Here is a 16982-nt window from a genome sequence, read left to right as displayed (position 1 = left end):
ACATTTGAAGTTGGCGAAAATTATATACCATGATGGTGCTATGGCTTGGAGTCGCGATGTTGCACGAGGAGCTGCACGTGAGGCTGATTCTTCCGAGTCTGAGGAGGATGAGGCTGACGATGCACCTGCTGCCCCTGCTACTCCTCCTCCTGCGGCTGATGCACCTCATGCCAGTGGCCTGGATGAGCGTATCACTCACCTTGAGGGGAGGGTAGACCAGGGATTTCATGACCTTGGCGAGCGCATGCATGGATATTATGAGCACGTCCAGACCTACCACCAGGAGGTTCATGACTACTATCAAGGCGTTCGGACCTATCATCATGAACTTGAGGGCTATTTTGAGGAGGTTCGGGGCCTTCGTCAAGAGTGGACAGCTGCTGCTCAAAGACAGAACGAGGCGTATCAGCAGCAGCAACAGATGTATGAGCAGCAGCAGCAGAGATGTATGATATGATGCAGAGGATGCACATGTCATATCAGGCTCCTCCTCCTCCTCCACCTCCTTAGGATTAGATGTTTGTGTTTGAGTTTGAGTAATGTCGAGATTAAAATTAAAAGTTAAAATGTTATGTATCTCGAACATAAAATTTGCTTGTGGGATGTTATTATTATCTGACTTTGTTTTATGTATGACATTTTTGTTTCTCTATGATGTGGATTTTCTCCTTAAAGATATTTTCCTTTGGTATACGTGTTGCATTGTTGATTGTTTTAACTATGGTTGGTATAAGGATTTAGGGGGAGTTTTTAGCGGTGTAACATGTCATTTTAGAATTTATTTCGATCATGACTCAAAATCTACATTTTAGACACTTTTCATAACCCTAAAGAAATGCTATAGTGATGCCTCCCTATAGTCTACCTTTCCAATCAAGAATATTGATACAAAGTCTTTGTGTCATTAAGAGTTTCAAAAATTTTTAAACTTTGTATCAAAATTCAGTTTTAATAGGCAAAATATTTTCAAATTATTTTTCTCATATTATATATGATATAAGTAATGGTCATATGAAATTTCGTGATTTTTCAACGAAAACTGAATTACTTATAAATTTTCGAAATTCGGATCTGAAAATCTATTTATCAAACATCAGTCGACTGATTCAGAGACCAATCGACTGATATGACTGAAAATCACTATTTTAATCTGTTTTGCTAAAATTACGTATCCGTTGACCTCTATTCTTTAATGCATGCTCTAGGAGCATTGTTATGGTCTATAGGATTAATCAAACCTATACTTTAGGTGTCACTAATCCATTGTTGGTGCATGTTATACGGGAGTAGGGTTTTAGGGGAAGTGTGTGCCTAAACGAACAAATTTGTTATTATTAGAGAATGAGGCTCCTTATTGAACATTTGCCCTACCTCTTATTTATTTCCGCCTCCTTTAAATTTATGATCTTTTTGTTGTCTGTCAAAAAAGGGGAGAATGAGTTTGGTTTAAGTTAGAATCAACATGTTCTTATGCTTTTATTCATGCTTATTGTCTTATGATTCATGCTTTATGATTATGGTTATTTTGCTGATATTATATCCTGTCGTATTAAAGACCTAACTTAAATAAGTTTTTACCAAATATCAAAAAGGGGAAGATTGTTGGTGCAGTCTTGCCCCAAGTGGAATTGGATTTTAATGTTTGGCTAAAATGAGTTTAAGTTAAACAATGTTGGTAATCTAACTTGGTGAATTGAGTTCACAAGAAAGTTCAGGAATGAAGACTTGGCAAAGGCAAAGTCCCGGAGGAATGACCTCTTGGCAAAGGTGAAGTCCCGGAGGCGCGACCTCTTGGCAAAGGGAGATTTAGCACGATTAAGCTGAGGGAAACGTCTCAAGCAAGTGCAAGGAATGTCACGAGGCTTGTGGAAGACGTTTGAAGGCTTACGTCAAGGCTAAGGGATGAAGAAGGAAGCTGAAAGGAGATTTTCAGCTTGACCAGTCGACTGACACTGCCATCAATCGACTGGTGACTTGATCCAGGAGCACACAGCAAGATTGATCGAGTGACTTGCTTGGATCAGTCGACTGTCGCCAGTCGACTGGTGGATGGAGCAGTCGACTGCTAGACGACCATTGGACTAACAGTTGGAGAATTAAACACGAATTAATTAGCCGTTGAAGCCCATCAGTCGACTGCTCCCTGAGCCAGTCGATTGATGTCGGAAATCTCATAAAAACACAATTTGACGATTGGAGAAGCAACTGTTCACTTTCTTTTATTCTTGCATGAACTCCAATCCTTGTAACTCTCATTCCTCTTCCTCTAAACTTCATTACACATCTTGTGAAAGGAAGAGATCGATTTGTAAAGGTTTCTCCGCCTTCAAAGAGTTCTTTGAGAAGGAAAAGTTTCATAGTGGAAGGTCGCGTGCTGTGTGTGGATCTTTGGATTAGTCACCTCGCAAGAGGTGGATACCAAATAAATTGAACGGGTTAGCGTTGATCTCTTTTGTCTTGTTTTATTTTGTGCTTCCGCTGACGATTTTGCAAGCAAGTACGAAAAACGCTATTCACCCCCCCCCCCCTCCCCCCTCCTCTAGCAAATGCACCAGTTCGAACATGTAACACCTCAGTCAGTGTCAGTCTCAGTTCATGGAGGTGACACAATTGCCCATACGAAACACATCACGAGATCACCTTATATACTTTGTATTTGGAAATATATAAAATTCATAACTGTACTGGCACAGTGTAAGCACAGTAGGACTCCAATATGGCTTAAGATTTGAAACCTTGGTAAGCATTAAGCTACGTAGGATTCTTAATTTAAGGGCTAAGACTGAGAGGGGGAAAAGTAGAATCCCAGGGCTAGAAATACCAAGGGAAGAAATTAAAGAATTCAAATAAATAAACATAAATTTTATGGCTACCTGAACACGCCCCTATATTATATATTCTGAGAATAGAAGAGGAGGAAGATGCATGCTATGTTAGAGACTGAGATAGATTATCACTCTGTATCATCAATGAGATTAGAATTAAAACATGACACAAGATAGTTATAATTGGAATTGTGACCACCCAAGGTAAAGACAACTATAACAACAACCAAGCCTTATCCCACAAGGTAAGGTCGGTTATATGGATCATTTTACATCATTGGACTCTATCTCTTATTATATCACCATTTATATTTAAATAAATTTTATCTTATTTTATTATTGTTAATCAAAATTTTTTTTTATCTTCCTCTTCCTCGTTTGATATGCACATTTGTCATAATTTCACATCACCCAATTGAAGCATCTATTAGTCGTCTATGTACATATCCGTACCATCTTAAATGTGTTTCCTTGAGTTTTTTCTCAATAGGTATAACTCTGACTTTCTCTCTAATATTTTCATTTTTTATCTTGCCCATCCTTATATGTCCGCACATCCATCTTAACATCCTCATCTCTGCAACTTTCATTTTCTGCTCATGTGAGTCATAACCTAGCATCCAGTTCCATATAACATAGAAGATCTAATTGTCATTTTGTAAAATTTTCTTTTAAGTTTTAGAGGTATTTTATAATCACAATGAACATCTGACATTCTCTTCCATTTTTACCATTCTACTTGTATTCTATGTAAGACATCTCTCTCAATCCCTCCATCCTTTTGTAAAAATGATTCTAAATACTTAAAACTCTCAGTTACAGATAACTCATCATCTCATATCTTAATAATTCATTATGTATAATATTACTAAACTTAAATTTCATATATTTTTTGTCTTTACTCTACTAAACCTAAAACCTTTCACTTCTAGTATTTTCCGTCAAAATTCAAGTTTAGTATTTACTACTTCACGTGTCTCATCTACCAAAACAATATCATCTGCAAATAACATACATTGTGGTACCATATCTTGAATGTGTCCAATGACTTAGAGCTACCCAAGGTAAAGAACAACTAATAAAGGAAAATCATATAAGCAACTATAAGTTTCCAAAAGGTCCTTTGCATGGATTGTGCAATAAAATGAGTCGATCGACATTCAAGTTGCAGGAGCAGTACAATGAAATAGAAACAATTTTCAATTAAAGTGCACATAGACGGTGGACTTTCTGTGAGCAGTGAGAGAAAAACCACTTGTCGATGGCATGCAAAACACACCAGAAATTAGAATAGTAAAGCTATATGGAAGCTGCAATTAAGTTCATATAGAAGATGGACCTTTTATGAAACTCATCCTCAAATTCCCTTCCCCATATCGATTGTCCACCAGTGCCATCACCCAATGGATCTCCTGTTTGTATCATAAATCCTTTAATTACACGATGGAAGATGAGATTATCATAATAACCATTTCGACAATGTGTTGTGAAGTTTTCCACAGTCTTTGGGCACTCTTCTGGATATAATCTCAAGTAAACGTCACCCAATGATGTGTGTAGCACCTAGAAAGAATAATCAACCAAGTCAAAATAAACAGAGATCACATTTTCTTCTTATATTTTAACTTTTATAAAAGATAATATTTATTGTTATGCAAGGTTCAATGAAATAAAGATACTAGGTGATTGCAAAATTAACTTCACAGTTAGTCTTATAATTCATGTATAGAAGCACAAGAAAAAGAGAGAAGAAATCACAACCAATTATCTGGGGTTGACTATAGGGTCTTTTATTTTGATAATATGCTCATAGTTGTTAGTAATTCTTAAGTCTATTGAATCTCTCTATCTTAAGTTCAATTTTCTTTGATCTCCTTTATGGATTTAACCCTCACACCTTCATTATCTATCAATTTATCTAGCTAGGTATTCATAATCTTTGAGTATGCTACTGTCATCTAAACCTATTTTTACTCAAATTTTGAGTTGCCCTTTAATTTTTTGCTATTTTATATCTCCTAATAACTCTGCTCATCCACCTCAACATTTTTATATATAGTAAATTAATTTTTTTGAATGCATTGCCTTGACTATTCAACACTGAAATTGCATAAAATCCATGAAATCTCTCTCCATTTTCACCACCCAACCATTATGCGAATGATATCATCATCAATATTCTTCTTGTTGAATGATAGACACAAAACATCCAAAAAAATCTAGCACAGATTTTAAATCCATCAAATTTACCTATTCCTTTCTAACCATTTATCCATCAGAAAAAGTTACATTAAATAGATTCAGTCTTGCCTGACTTAAAAATGGTTGGTTTCTAAAGCTTATTTCAATAAGTCAGCTTTAGAGAATTGTCAAAAGTATGCAAACAACAAAAAATGCAAGGCTAAATGGTACAAAGATACTGCTGTAGGGAGTAACAGTAAAAACAAACGTGTTCTTACCACATTATCTGGAAGGGATGTTGTGACTGCTTTTCCCAACTCAGATACTGCCAAAAGTTCTTCAGGTGGTGGCTTCTCATTAAACACATCTCTTCCCTTTGTAGCATCTTCAGGTTCTTCAGGTTCCCTTCGGCTATTTCCAGCAAAATATAATTTTCAGTGAAAAATGCCACCAAACAAGAAGGCAGGTATGCCTTCATAATATCAAAGCAGATGCTCAACATGAATCAGTGTTGTCATAATCCACATAAGCAACATTCGTAAAGAAAGAACACCATGATCAAAATAAAAAAAGAATGTACCGAACATGTTACCACAAGAAAGAGTTGCAATTTCTGTCAATACATATTTTATTGCATGGTATAAACTCCGATAGAAAGATAAATGAACAAACCTGAACAAGTAAATTCTATGTTTCTTAAAAGCGCAGCAAAGAAGTGTAGGATCTGTCAAGGGCTCTTTACTCTCGTTGACATTTGCTGCTGCTGCAGGAATCTTTCTTACCTTCTTACTACTCTTGTCACCTTGATATAAAGCAATTCTTAAAAATCTATCATTGTTCTCCACTTTTCCAAGTATCCGTGTGACTTTATTTGAATGTAAATTAATAATCTGTAACATAAAACAAATCAAAACACTGGTAAGGCTAAAATTAATATCCAGCATGAGAAATAATCTGTTAAGAAGCTTAGCATGTCAAGAAGAATTGCTCAGCAACCCCCCCCCCCCCCCCCCCCACACACACACACACACACACCCCACCCCCTCTTTTGTTTTTATTGTCCAGTTCTTTATTTTGGGTCAAATAATTACTCGCTATTATATAATGCTGGTCATCCGTTATTTATTGTTTACTTTATTTTTTCTATGATTTTACCCTCTCTTTTTTACAACCATTACAAAGTATGTAAAAATAAAAGAGTAAAATTCAAAAGGGCGGCCCTTTTTTACCAAATCGTCAAAGGAGCGTCCTATATTGATTTTTTATCAAAAGGGTGCCTCCTTGTAAAATGACACAACTGTCCTTCAATACTATTCATCTCCCACCTAAATCCTGAACTGATCGGACGCATTATAGTAGCAACGAAGCCGTAACTGCTACACAGTTATAGCCACTACAGTTTTATAGCTGCTACAATTGAGTTGTCGCACAATTGTAGCAATTATGATTTCGTAGCTGCTACAACATGGGGAAAAAAATTTGGGCAAAAGTTAAAAAGGCACCCCTTTTGACTAAAATTGTTCGGAGCTTCCGAAAAGGAATTAAAAGACATTTTTTGAGCCTAAAACCTGGCCGTTACAGGTTTCACCCCGTAACCAGTTGTAGATCTTTAAACAAGCTTCGATGTGATATATTGTGTGTCCCGTGATTCAACCCGAGTTAAAAGTTTCAAAAAACATCGTTTAAAGTCTTTTCGGAGTCAAAAGTCTCAAAAAAACAATAGATCTACATCTGATTACGGGATAAAACCTGTAATGGCTAGGTTTCAAACTCAAAAAACATCGTTTAAAGTCTTTTCAGAGGCTCCGAACAATTTGTCTTAAAAAAAAATTCATGTTGTAGCAGCTACGATTTCTAGCTGCTATAACACGTCCGACCAGTTTAGGATTTTAGACAGAAGGTGAATAATAATGGATGACATTTGTGTCATTTTATAGAGGGTGGGATATCCTTTTGATAAAAAATCAACATAGGGCACCCCTTTGACGATTCGGTAAATTACCCAAAAACAAATAGTATGCGAGATGGAAGTAACTTTTACATATAATCAACAAATAACTGGTGGGTGATCTAGATCCAAATTAATATTTTCCAGACCATCAAGAGACTGAAATCAACACAAGAAGCCATCACAAAATACTTTCTTCCACTACAGAAATCTCTGATATTATCTTATGAAAGAGCATGATAAAAAAGGATCCATTGTCCTTACTTGATTCATGAGTATGAGAAAGGAACTGTCCCTCCCACAAGTAAACCACAAAGTAAGAGGAAATTTATTGTGTATACAACCAATCAATCCTCTAGAACTATGATTAGGATATGAGAAGAAAGAAATAAGAACAAAATTCAATTTACGCAATTAGTGATATAACCAGTAGAAAACAGGATAATTGAAGCAATAACTAGAAATTAGAATCTTACTTTTATGCCAAGAAGAGTTGCATAAATAATAAAGTTAGAGCTCTCATCAAAAATTGCATTTGGTTGTGGAACATTTTCAGTCTTCTCTATTTCCTTCTCAACAGCCATTCTTCGCCCAAAATCAATAGCCTCAAGGCGATACAAAGGAGCATCACTCCGCTGTAGATCTTGTGCCACCTGACATGAATAATTCAAAATACTTGAATCCTAGCAATGGTTTATCTCAAGGATAGCTTCTGAGTGATGGTAAAAAAGGTTACCTCGAGAGATTCGTCATACACACGCCTCAGTTTACCAGTTTTGAACCAAAATACACGAATCCTGCGATCTGGAGATGTTACGGAAAACTGACTGCCATCTCGACTTACCTTATGGAAGCAAGGAATAAACAAACAACAAAAAAGAATGTATCATATACAGAACACACCATTCCAATTGGTCATTTAAACTAAAAACATTATAGTGGGGTAAAAGACAAGATATGGTTAACTGCAATACCTCAATAGCAGAAACTGTTGTCTTGCACTTTGCAATCTCAAACAGATTTGTGTCAGTTTTAAACTTGAAACTTACACTGCAAGCAAAAGAGAGAACATAGATGATCAATATCTAATTCCTATTTTGATCAAACCATCCTATTCACTATAAAGATAGCCCATGGGTTTTTCTCAATAGATAAGACATGAAGAGTATTGTTTGCAAGATGAAACAGGCAGAATCCTTTTGTGCAATGTTCAAGTGCTATCATAGTACCAACCCAGTTTCAGGAAATTGAAGCTTATCAGAACACCAGTATTCAATAATCCCTTTGGCGTCACTTGATATGACAATACCATTCACATGATTGTACTTCATAACTTTTATAGGTCCCATATGAATCTGCAAAAAGAAGAAAAAATATATATACTTGGTGAAAATGCTGAGCAAGGATTGTTGCATCTGAAGCTTCGAGTAAAATGGTCTAACTGCAAGTTTTTACTAAAGCTTTAAGTGAAAAGTATTGCATTACCTCTTTTGAGATGATAGGTTCATTTGAACCTTCATGCACATCATATATTCCAACAAAAGCAGAATTACGATCACTAATTGCCAGCTTGGCCTTCACATCACCCTGCCGATATACCCATTCAACCGCACCAGGAACATATGGGAGGCGCATCATAAACATCATATCATAGTTAACAACATCATAAATCTTTATGAATGGATCATTGGATATTGTACAACAGAGTAAGCCATCAACACTAACCTGCATTACTGAACAAACCATGATTAAAAGAAATCCAATTTATCATGAAGTGAAGTAAACAATACCATGAGATCTCTAGTTCATAGTAGGACTAGGAAATATACATTCATCCTGTTGGTAGTACAAATATCAAATTTGACATTTGAAACTTTTGATATCACAAAAAGTTTATTAAAGTTGGTGGCCGTACAAGTCATCTCTCTTAGATGTATACATAACACAACTACTAGTTTATTTCTTTTACTTCAATCAACTATTACTAAACATTTATTATTAGTGTAAATGCATTATTCATGCATAAACTACGTTCTATGCAATTGGTCATACAAACATATTTTATGTTGTAATCACATGCATGAAGTTGCATAGTGTTTTATTTAAGCCCCATACGAATTAAATTAACAAAGACTGATAGAATGCCACAAACTAGAGGTTGAGGCAGACAGATTTAAATGAGCTTAAGTTAGACCTACAATTCCATTTATGGTCTATTTCGATCGACCGATGGTGAAGCAATAGTAGAACTTACAATGTCTACATGTAAACATTTGAGAGAGAAAGCATAGAGGTGACACCAAGAATCTGAGATCATACTAGTTCTAACTCAGGTCAAAAAATAAACAAAGTCATCAATAAATATTATTCATATAGTAAAATTACCAATACACCCCTCGAAGTTACATAACTACAAATGGACCCCCAACATTTTATATCGATTTTAACTGAGTAAATCTAGGAGTGCTTAATTTTATTCATGGAGAATGGGAAAGGAGTTGCTAATGATCAACATTTTGGTGGGTGTTGTAATTTGATCATACATGAGTATGGAGGTTTTGGGAGAATAGTAGATTCTCTTGAGTGTTTTGTGGAAGGATTATAGTAATATTGTACATAGAGTGTAGCGAGGTAAGATGTGGTGGAGTTTTTTTTTGTCATTGTTGGTATGTGTTGATGGATGGTTATGAATTAGTGTTGATTGTTCGATGGTTTAATGCATGGTTATATATATATAAAAAGACATCTAAGTCAAAATCGAATATTCAAAAAATTATCATATTGGATTGGTAGGATCGGCAAAATGCGAATGGCTAATAAGAAAATCAAAAAGGGAAGGGTAAAACAATTTGATATATGAAATAACAAATGTTAGACAATCCAATGTTCATTAAATATGAGACAGAATATCTTAACCTCTTAGTAACATATATCATTAATAATAAATAGAAGAACTAATATAACTATATTAGTTTCAGACAATATATTATCATAATATCGATAGTATCATAATATATTATGTCAAAAATATTGATATTCTTATTACTTATTTTATGTATTAAATAATATTATATTATTAGTATTATATACAGATTATTAAAAATAATAAAACTCACATAGAATCAATAAAATATTAAAACCATGCATTAAACTATCATACCATAATTTGATCGTCAATCCTCGTGAAATGATTCGTTTCTTGGGAAATATCTATTTCAGCCTTTACCAATGCCACTCCAACTCAAACAATCTATATCATACCATAAATTTGATAATCATAATTTAATGAATGACCATGGTTTAATCATGGATTTGATATATTAGATGGTTGATGATGGTTTGATTTCTTGATACACTTAGATATTGAGGAAAACATATGTTGGTTTGATTGTTGAATGGTGCTAGAATAATAATGTTTGTTGGTTTGATTGTTGAATGGTGCTAGAATATACTGTTTGATTGATGGATTCATGTATTTCGTATTAAGTAAGTTGCAGGTCGTTCAACTCATATATATACAATATATCTTTACCCGATGGATTGCAGGTCGTTCACCTGATATGTTCATATATATGATTATGGCGCCCTTTGTTCTAGATTGATTGCAAATCGTTCATCATTATATACGATGCATGCTTTATTAGGCAGATTACGGGTCATTTGTCTTCTATAACATGTATATATATATATATATTATATATATATATATATATTGATTCCCTAAGAAATTAAAAAGAAAATAGTTATAGAAGTGCAAAAGAGGAAACATGAGAATATGATGAAATTGTCTAAGAGAAATTTAAAAGAAATTGTGATAGAAGATTAATGAAGTCAAATTGGTGAAACATGTAGACTTGACCCCCGTTCGGAACCAACAATTCGACGGTTCCTGACAGGTCGGACCTTAACCGTCAAAGATAGTTATGGTTCACGGTTCGGAACCGCCGGTTCACGATTTGGAACCGCCGGTTCACAGTTCGCCATGATTCAATATTATTATATTAAAAAAATTTAAAATTATAAATTAATAAAAAAATAAAAATAAAAGAGGACTTATACTTATTTAAATTGTCTATGTATCTCCTTAGGATATACGGGAATCAAAATCCACGTAATTTTCTTACATTTTTACCCTTTTACCTTAAGAAGTGACATTACTACTCACTTTTGTTTCCCGTGCCTGTAGTATTCGTTCCTTCGATATCAAATTTTTCGACTTCGTCATCTGAAAAATGCATTCTTTGGATTCTTTTTTCGGCTCTAGTCCAATCGTCAAGTAATGTTTGGGCTTCCAACGAATCGGGAGACAAAGTCGATCATCGTTCATCCAATATATTACCCTAACAATAAATGTTTGTTCCACAGCAACTGTTGACATTGGATAAGCTAAAATTTCTTTAGCGATCATGGATAGGCCACGGGAAAGCTTTGAGCCTTCTATGCCCACCACTTTAGGATATCGAAATCCGCTTCGCTATCTACTTCATTAAAATCAAAAGAAATCGTAAAATAATTCTCAAGTTCCTGTGTGGAACTTAAGGATCCTCGTGGACATTTTGTCCATTCTTTTAATAAAAGTTGTGCTTTTGTAAATTTAAAATTACTACTATTATATTTTGTGTTTTAGAAATATTAATTTGTATTCTATATTTTATACTATATTCTTTATAAATATCATATAAATAAATTCTAATATTATATATAATATTATTAGGATTGGAAGAAAAAGAATTTTTAAATGAAATTAAAGTGTCATAATATAAAACTAACATTTCTTGTAAAACTTCTAATTTACATCTAGGATCTAAAGCAAATGCAACTAAATAAATTTCAAAAATATAAAAATAATATTTTTCTCATTTTGCTTTCATTGATAATACACAAGAAGATAAAAATTCATTATTACTATTTTCATTTAAAACTAATACTACATTACAAAAATTCATTAAAAGTAAATTAGTAGGATAATAAAAATTGAAAAGTTGTTCGGTTGCATCATTAAATATTTTTAAAATTTCAGAAATACTACTACAAATATTTCATTTGTGTGAAAATAAATATATATTAGTATTATTAATAATTTATGTAAAAAATAGACATAATAATTCTCTATATTGAAATAAATCTTGTAACAGTTGATATGTTGAATTCAAAAATGTTGGTACATCACATGAAAATTTTTTAGGTCTCATTCCATTTACAACATATATCCCATTATTTCATTATAGATGGATGCGACCATAAATAAAAAATAACAATTCTAATTGTTTTAATATGATTTTCTAAAATTCTTAATTTATCTTGAACATAAATTTAAAGCATGACATATGCAACGAATATGAAAAAATAAACTACCAATAATAAATTGACATATAAATTTTAGTTCATCAATACTAACAATATTAGAACTAACATTATCAAATGATATTGAAAATATTTTATGAATTAATCCATATTTTTCTAAAATTAAACATAATAATTGTGAGATGTTGTGAGCAGTATGTGATTCATCAAAAATTCTATAAGCTAATAATCTTTTTTGAATATTCCAAAAGTTATCGATCCAATGGCAAGTCACATCCATATACAAATGTGTTTGCCGATGATCACTCCAAATATCGGAACATAAATAAACTTTATTATTTAATTTACTAAATTCTTCAATTAATTTTTTTCCTTGTTCTACTAATCTTTTAATTGTTTTTGTAAGTGTAATTATAGGAACATGTTTAGCAGATAGATTAAAAGATTCTTTACAAAAATTTTCAAAAGTACATTTAGATCCAAAACTAAATAAAAGATATTCTACGAAAATAAATCTAGCTAATAATTCTCTTAATTTATTCTCGGAATATAAAAATAAATAAGAATCAATACTTTCACTATAGAAAATCTAGATAATTATACTTGAGAACGGTCGATTACATATTCCGTCAGGGTGCTTCATTTCTACATGTCATTTCAACGATCCATAGTCGTTGCCAGCTTGGAAATTATAGGAAGCATTGCAGTGTTTACATTTTGCACGCAATACTTTTGACGGAAAAGTAACCTAAAAAATGTTTAGTAAAAATAGAAGATTTTAAAGGAGAAACTTCCCGAACCTTAGAAGTAATTGCATCGGTACTTTCTTGTGTTTCGGATGTCGAAAGTTGCTCGGTCTCATTATCAGTGGATTGAATGTTGAGCTCCTCATTCAGATTCACTATTTTCTTGCCCCTTCGAAATCGAGATGATGAAGCTCCTCGACCTCCTTGTATTGTAATCGGAAGTAGAAGTCGAAAGCATATAGAATTGGAGTCAAAGTGTGTAGAGATCGCGGAATTGAGAATAAGAATAGAGAAGATGTGTAAAAACAATGAAATGAGCTCTCTATTTATAGAGTTTGGAGAGTAACGGACACTAAATCGTAGTCATTAATCAAAAAACAATCAAATGATCTCAACTATCAAAAAAAATACAAAAAAAAAAATCCCCCAAAGTGGTTCTAATGGTCGCACAAAAAAATTGAACTAATAGGTCGAACCGATGGTTAACCGCCAATTCAACAATTTTTATTGGGTTGGAATGGGTACCCGGCCCGTTGAGCTGATTATGGGCCCAGGTCGGGTTAGACCTGGCCTAGTCGAGTCTAGAACTGTGAAAACCTTGATTATTTGTTATTCGATAATTCTTTTATAAGATATTTTACATCGTACACTTCTTTCTTGTACCCACTTTGCATTTTTATACTCACTTCTAGAGTTTTGTGATCTCCAAGCACTAGCTGGGTTTTATGCATATTATTGAGTGTATTTAGAGATATATATTTAGTCAGTTTAGTTTGTTTTTGCCTATATTTCATTCTGACGTTAAAATAGGTCATGTTGCGGTGAGCGAAACTAAAGTCACAATAAGCCTAACTCGTGTCAGGTGTGACAACATGGTATCAAAGTGAGGTTTAGGGTATGTCAAAGCATGTAGAGTTGAGTCATTCTATGCATATGCATATTCAATGAAAATTTTAACTTGATCTTGTGTATTTCCTAGTAGGGTTATTGAGTTGATTGACTCTGGGTTCCCTTGATGACCAAAAATATAGAGAGTAATTCTATGTTATTGTTATGATTGGGTTGTCACCAACAATTGATTTAATTAAATGTATTTGGTCTCCTTTTGTTAAGGTGCATAATATAATTTATGATTAGGTTAGAGGTTGTCACATTTATCTAATTAAGTAGGATGCATCAATACTATTATTAGCATCCTAAGTCAATGTCGAATGCATTGAGGATCTAAATTTCAAGCATCCTATCTATCTAGTTTATCTTCGTAGGCGCCGATTATTAAGGTGTCATTAGCCCTATTATAGACCATGCTTCTACAAATGGGTTAATTGATTGAGTATATATTTATTTGTAATGGTTGATGTGTATCACTATATGAACAAAAAAAAAACTTATTATGGTTTGTCAATTTTGAATTCTGATTGAGTATGCTTCTGCTCTTATTCCAGTCAAATAGTTGAGTTGTGGAAACAGGTTGATTTTTTATATACCTAAGTCATGATTGACTAAAATTGGCTAAATCATTGGTGATTATTTTTGGGGGTATGTGCAATATTGGACTGAGATAATTATTAGAGGGACCCAGAATTCTAAGGTCTATGTGTTAATTAGATTTTTGAGAATACTATTGCTATTAAATTTTATGTGAGAATATTTACTGAGTGACTCGAGATTTGAATTATGATGTTATATAATTAGAGTTACACCTATAAATTATAGATATTAAATTCATAAGATGCCTAACTTTGAAATGATGCATAAGGTACTTACTAGAGATTTGTGACATTATAGAATATAATATTTTGATAGTGTGTGTTGACCTATGAAACCAATCCCAGCTTGCAGCAAGTGTAGAAGGTCATTTGTAGTAAGAAGCTTCAATTGGTCTTTTGCACACCCTAGCTCAATTTTCCTTTAGTTATAAGTCCTCAAAACAACAATTGTCAAATCCTCATATCATAAGATAAGGTAATAGACATGGTATCACAAGTGTTGAAATTGCCCTTACTAGTTGGCTAGGATTAGTTTTAACAAGAAAGTCGAATTATGAGAATTTATATTAGAAAAAAAAAACTAATGAAATAGTTATTTTCGAAGTTTAGCTCAATAGTTAAGCATATCTTTAACCATTTTGTTATTAATAACATGATTATGGGTACATCTAATTGCTATTCATGTTTATGAAGTTTGCACAATTCAAAATAAAAAATGCAACACGTGTTGAAATTTATCTCTCTAATATAATGGGATACTTAAGCAACAAGTATTATTTTAAAAAAAAAAGAGAGAGATTCAATAATCTCTATGCATATGCATTTGAGGCGGCATGTCTATTTAGGATGAGAGCAAGGGTTGATTAAAAATCATTGATACTAATTTTTCCTTGAAAATCACTAATGCAAAGTTTTTCTATGAAGAAATCACTTGTGTGAATGTTTGTCTTTGTGTGCATGTGTTTATATATGTTATATTTGTGTGTGAATGTTTGTGCTTATGTATGTTTGTATTTGTCTAATGAAACGATACATTTAGATTGTGTCACCCTGGGATTGGTACGAGATTTGGAATTAGTAGTGCTAGGAATAGTGGTATGGTTAGTAGAGTGTTGCACCACATTGTTGGTTGCCGACGTTATTTGTTGCCCTTTAGTAAGGAAAAAGGGGAGTGCAACATAATCTGACAGAGTAGGGAGATGTCGACCTGTGACTTGATCTGACATTAGTTAATATTAATCTGATCATAACAAATTCAAATTAATCCGATTAAACTTACTTGATCATACCATGTTTACTTGGTGAACTTGAATTAATCCTAAATCAACTTTTATTCAATAAACATTAAATATTTCATGAGATAATATCAAATCTAAATAATTTTTCTCCTCAACAAATCCAATAATTATTAATATGATAAGGTAGCAGAGAAAAAAAGATAAAGGATATAGATTTAGGAAAGAATAAAAAAATTAACATAATTAATTTTTAACCTTATAAAATATATTACCACTAATGAACTAAATTATTTTTTATATAAATTTCATTTAATTTTCAACTAATCATAATAAAATTCAAATTGATCCAATTTAAGCTTAGTTGATCATGTTTACTCAGTGAACTTCAGTTAACTCTAAATCGACTCAATAAGCATCAAACATTTCACAAGATAATAACAAATATAACTCAATAGTAAGCATCTAGAGTAATCAAATATTAATAAAAATATTTTTAAATTAATATACTTTATATTTTAAAAATACCAAAATCGTATCGATGTGGTACGATACAGTATCAAAACCGTATCGTTCTGATCATAAATCCAAACTCCGATACGGTTCAAAATTTTAAACCTTGGTGGGAGGTATGACAAGTGAAAGAATTAACAAGGACAAACTTTAAAAGTTATGAAATTCCCACATCCCAATTTTCGAAAGAGGCATAATGGAAGAAAATGTAACACTTACGATCTCTTCGCTTTCCTCTCTTGAACTTGCTATCCAAATAAAAATAATCTTTTCAACTAATCTTATCACTCTTTCCTAAATTTTCTCACTTTCTTATGTCTATGTCATGTCTCTGATCACAGAACTGGTTGGCTTTAATAGGAAGTTATTGTATGTGGTTGGAAAAAGGCACATCCAAATGCATATTAAGGCATAGTTCATGATAGAAATGCCTTCTAACTATTATTGATCAACTAGCAACTTAATATTGTCTACAAATGCTAAAAGAGTATACATTTGTCCACAACACCATAAAATGATATGACAATGCCTATATTTCAGAAATTTAACTGTTAAAAGATTCATGATGACACCATTTAAGAGTTATTGGACTTGAAAAATAATAAAGAAGATAAACACAGCAACCCTAATAGCTAAGAGGGTAAGATTCTATATATATATATATATCATAGATAGGAACCCAGAGGAGCATGAAAAATAAACAAGCACTCACAGCCAAGCCTTCTATCGGACCTTGGTGA

General features: G+C 32.9%; 1 protein-coding gene across 1 annotated transcript in view; it reads right to left on the bottom strand.

Annotated features, from left to right (window-relative positions):
* LOC141847376 (peptidyl-prolyl cis-trans isomerase CYP71-like) overlaps positions 1–16975 on the bottom strand; it is a 28287-nt gene extending 11312 nt beyond the window's left edge. The window contains exons 1-9 of the mRNA XM_074735415.1: positions 16955–16975; positions 8440–8679; positions 8188–8309; positions 7929–8004; positions 7691–7798; positions 7431–7607; positions 5679–5896; positions 5285–5417; positions 4165–4388 (exon numbers count right to left, since the gene is read on the bottom strand). Of these exons, the coding sequence (XP_074591516.1) occupies positions 4165–4388; positions 5285–5417; positions 5679–5896; positions 7431–7607; positions 7691–7798; positions 7929–8004; positions 8188–8309; positions 8440–8601 (1220 nt within the window). The 5' untranslated portion in view covers positions 8602–8679; positions 16955–16975. The remainder of the gene's footprint in view (positions 1–4164; positions 4389–5284; positions 5418–5678; positions 5897–7430; positions 7608–7690; positions 7799–7928; positions 8005–8187; positions 8310–8439; positions 8680–16954) is intronic.
* Between the last annotated feature and the right edge of the window lie 7 nt (positions 16976–16982).

Source organism: Curcuma longa, chromosome 16 (genome assembly GCF_044706935.1).
Source record: "Curcuma longa cultivar G26 ecotype Majalengka, Jawa Barat chromosome 16, ITB_CL_G26_1.1, whole genome shotgun sequence".
In the NCBI taxonomy this organism is placed as follows: Eukaryota; Viridiplantae; Streptophyta; class Magnoliopsida; order Zingiberales; family Zingiberaceae; genus Curcuma; species Curcuma longa.
This window is presented reverse-complemented; position numbering and strand designations above follow the sequence as displayed.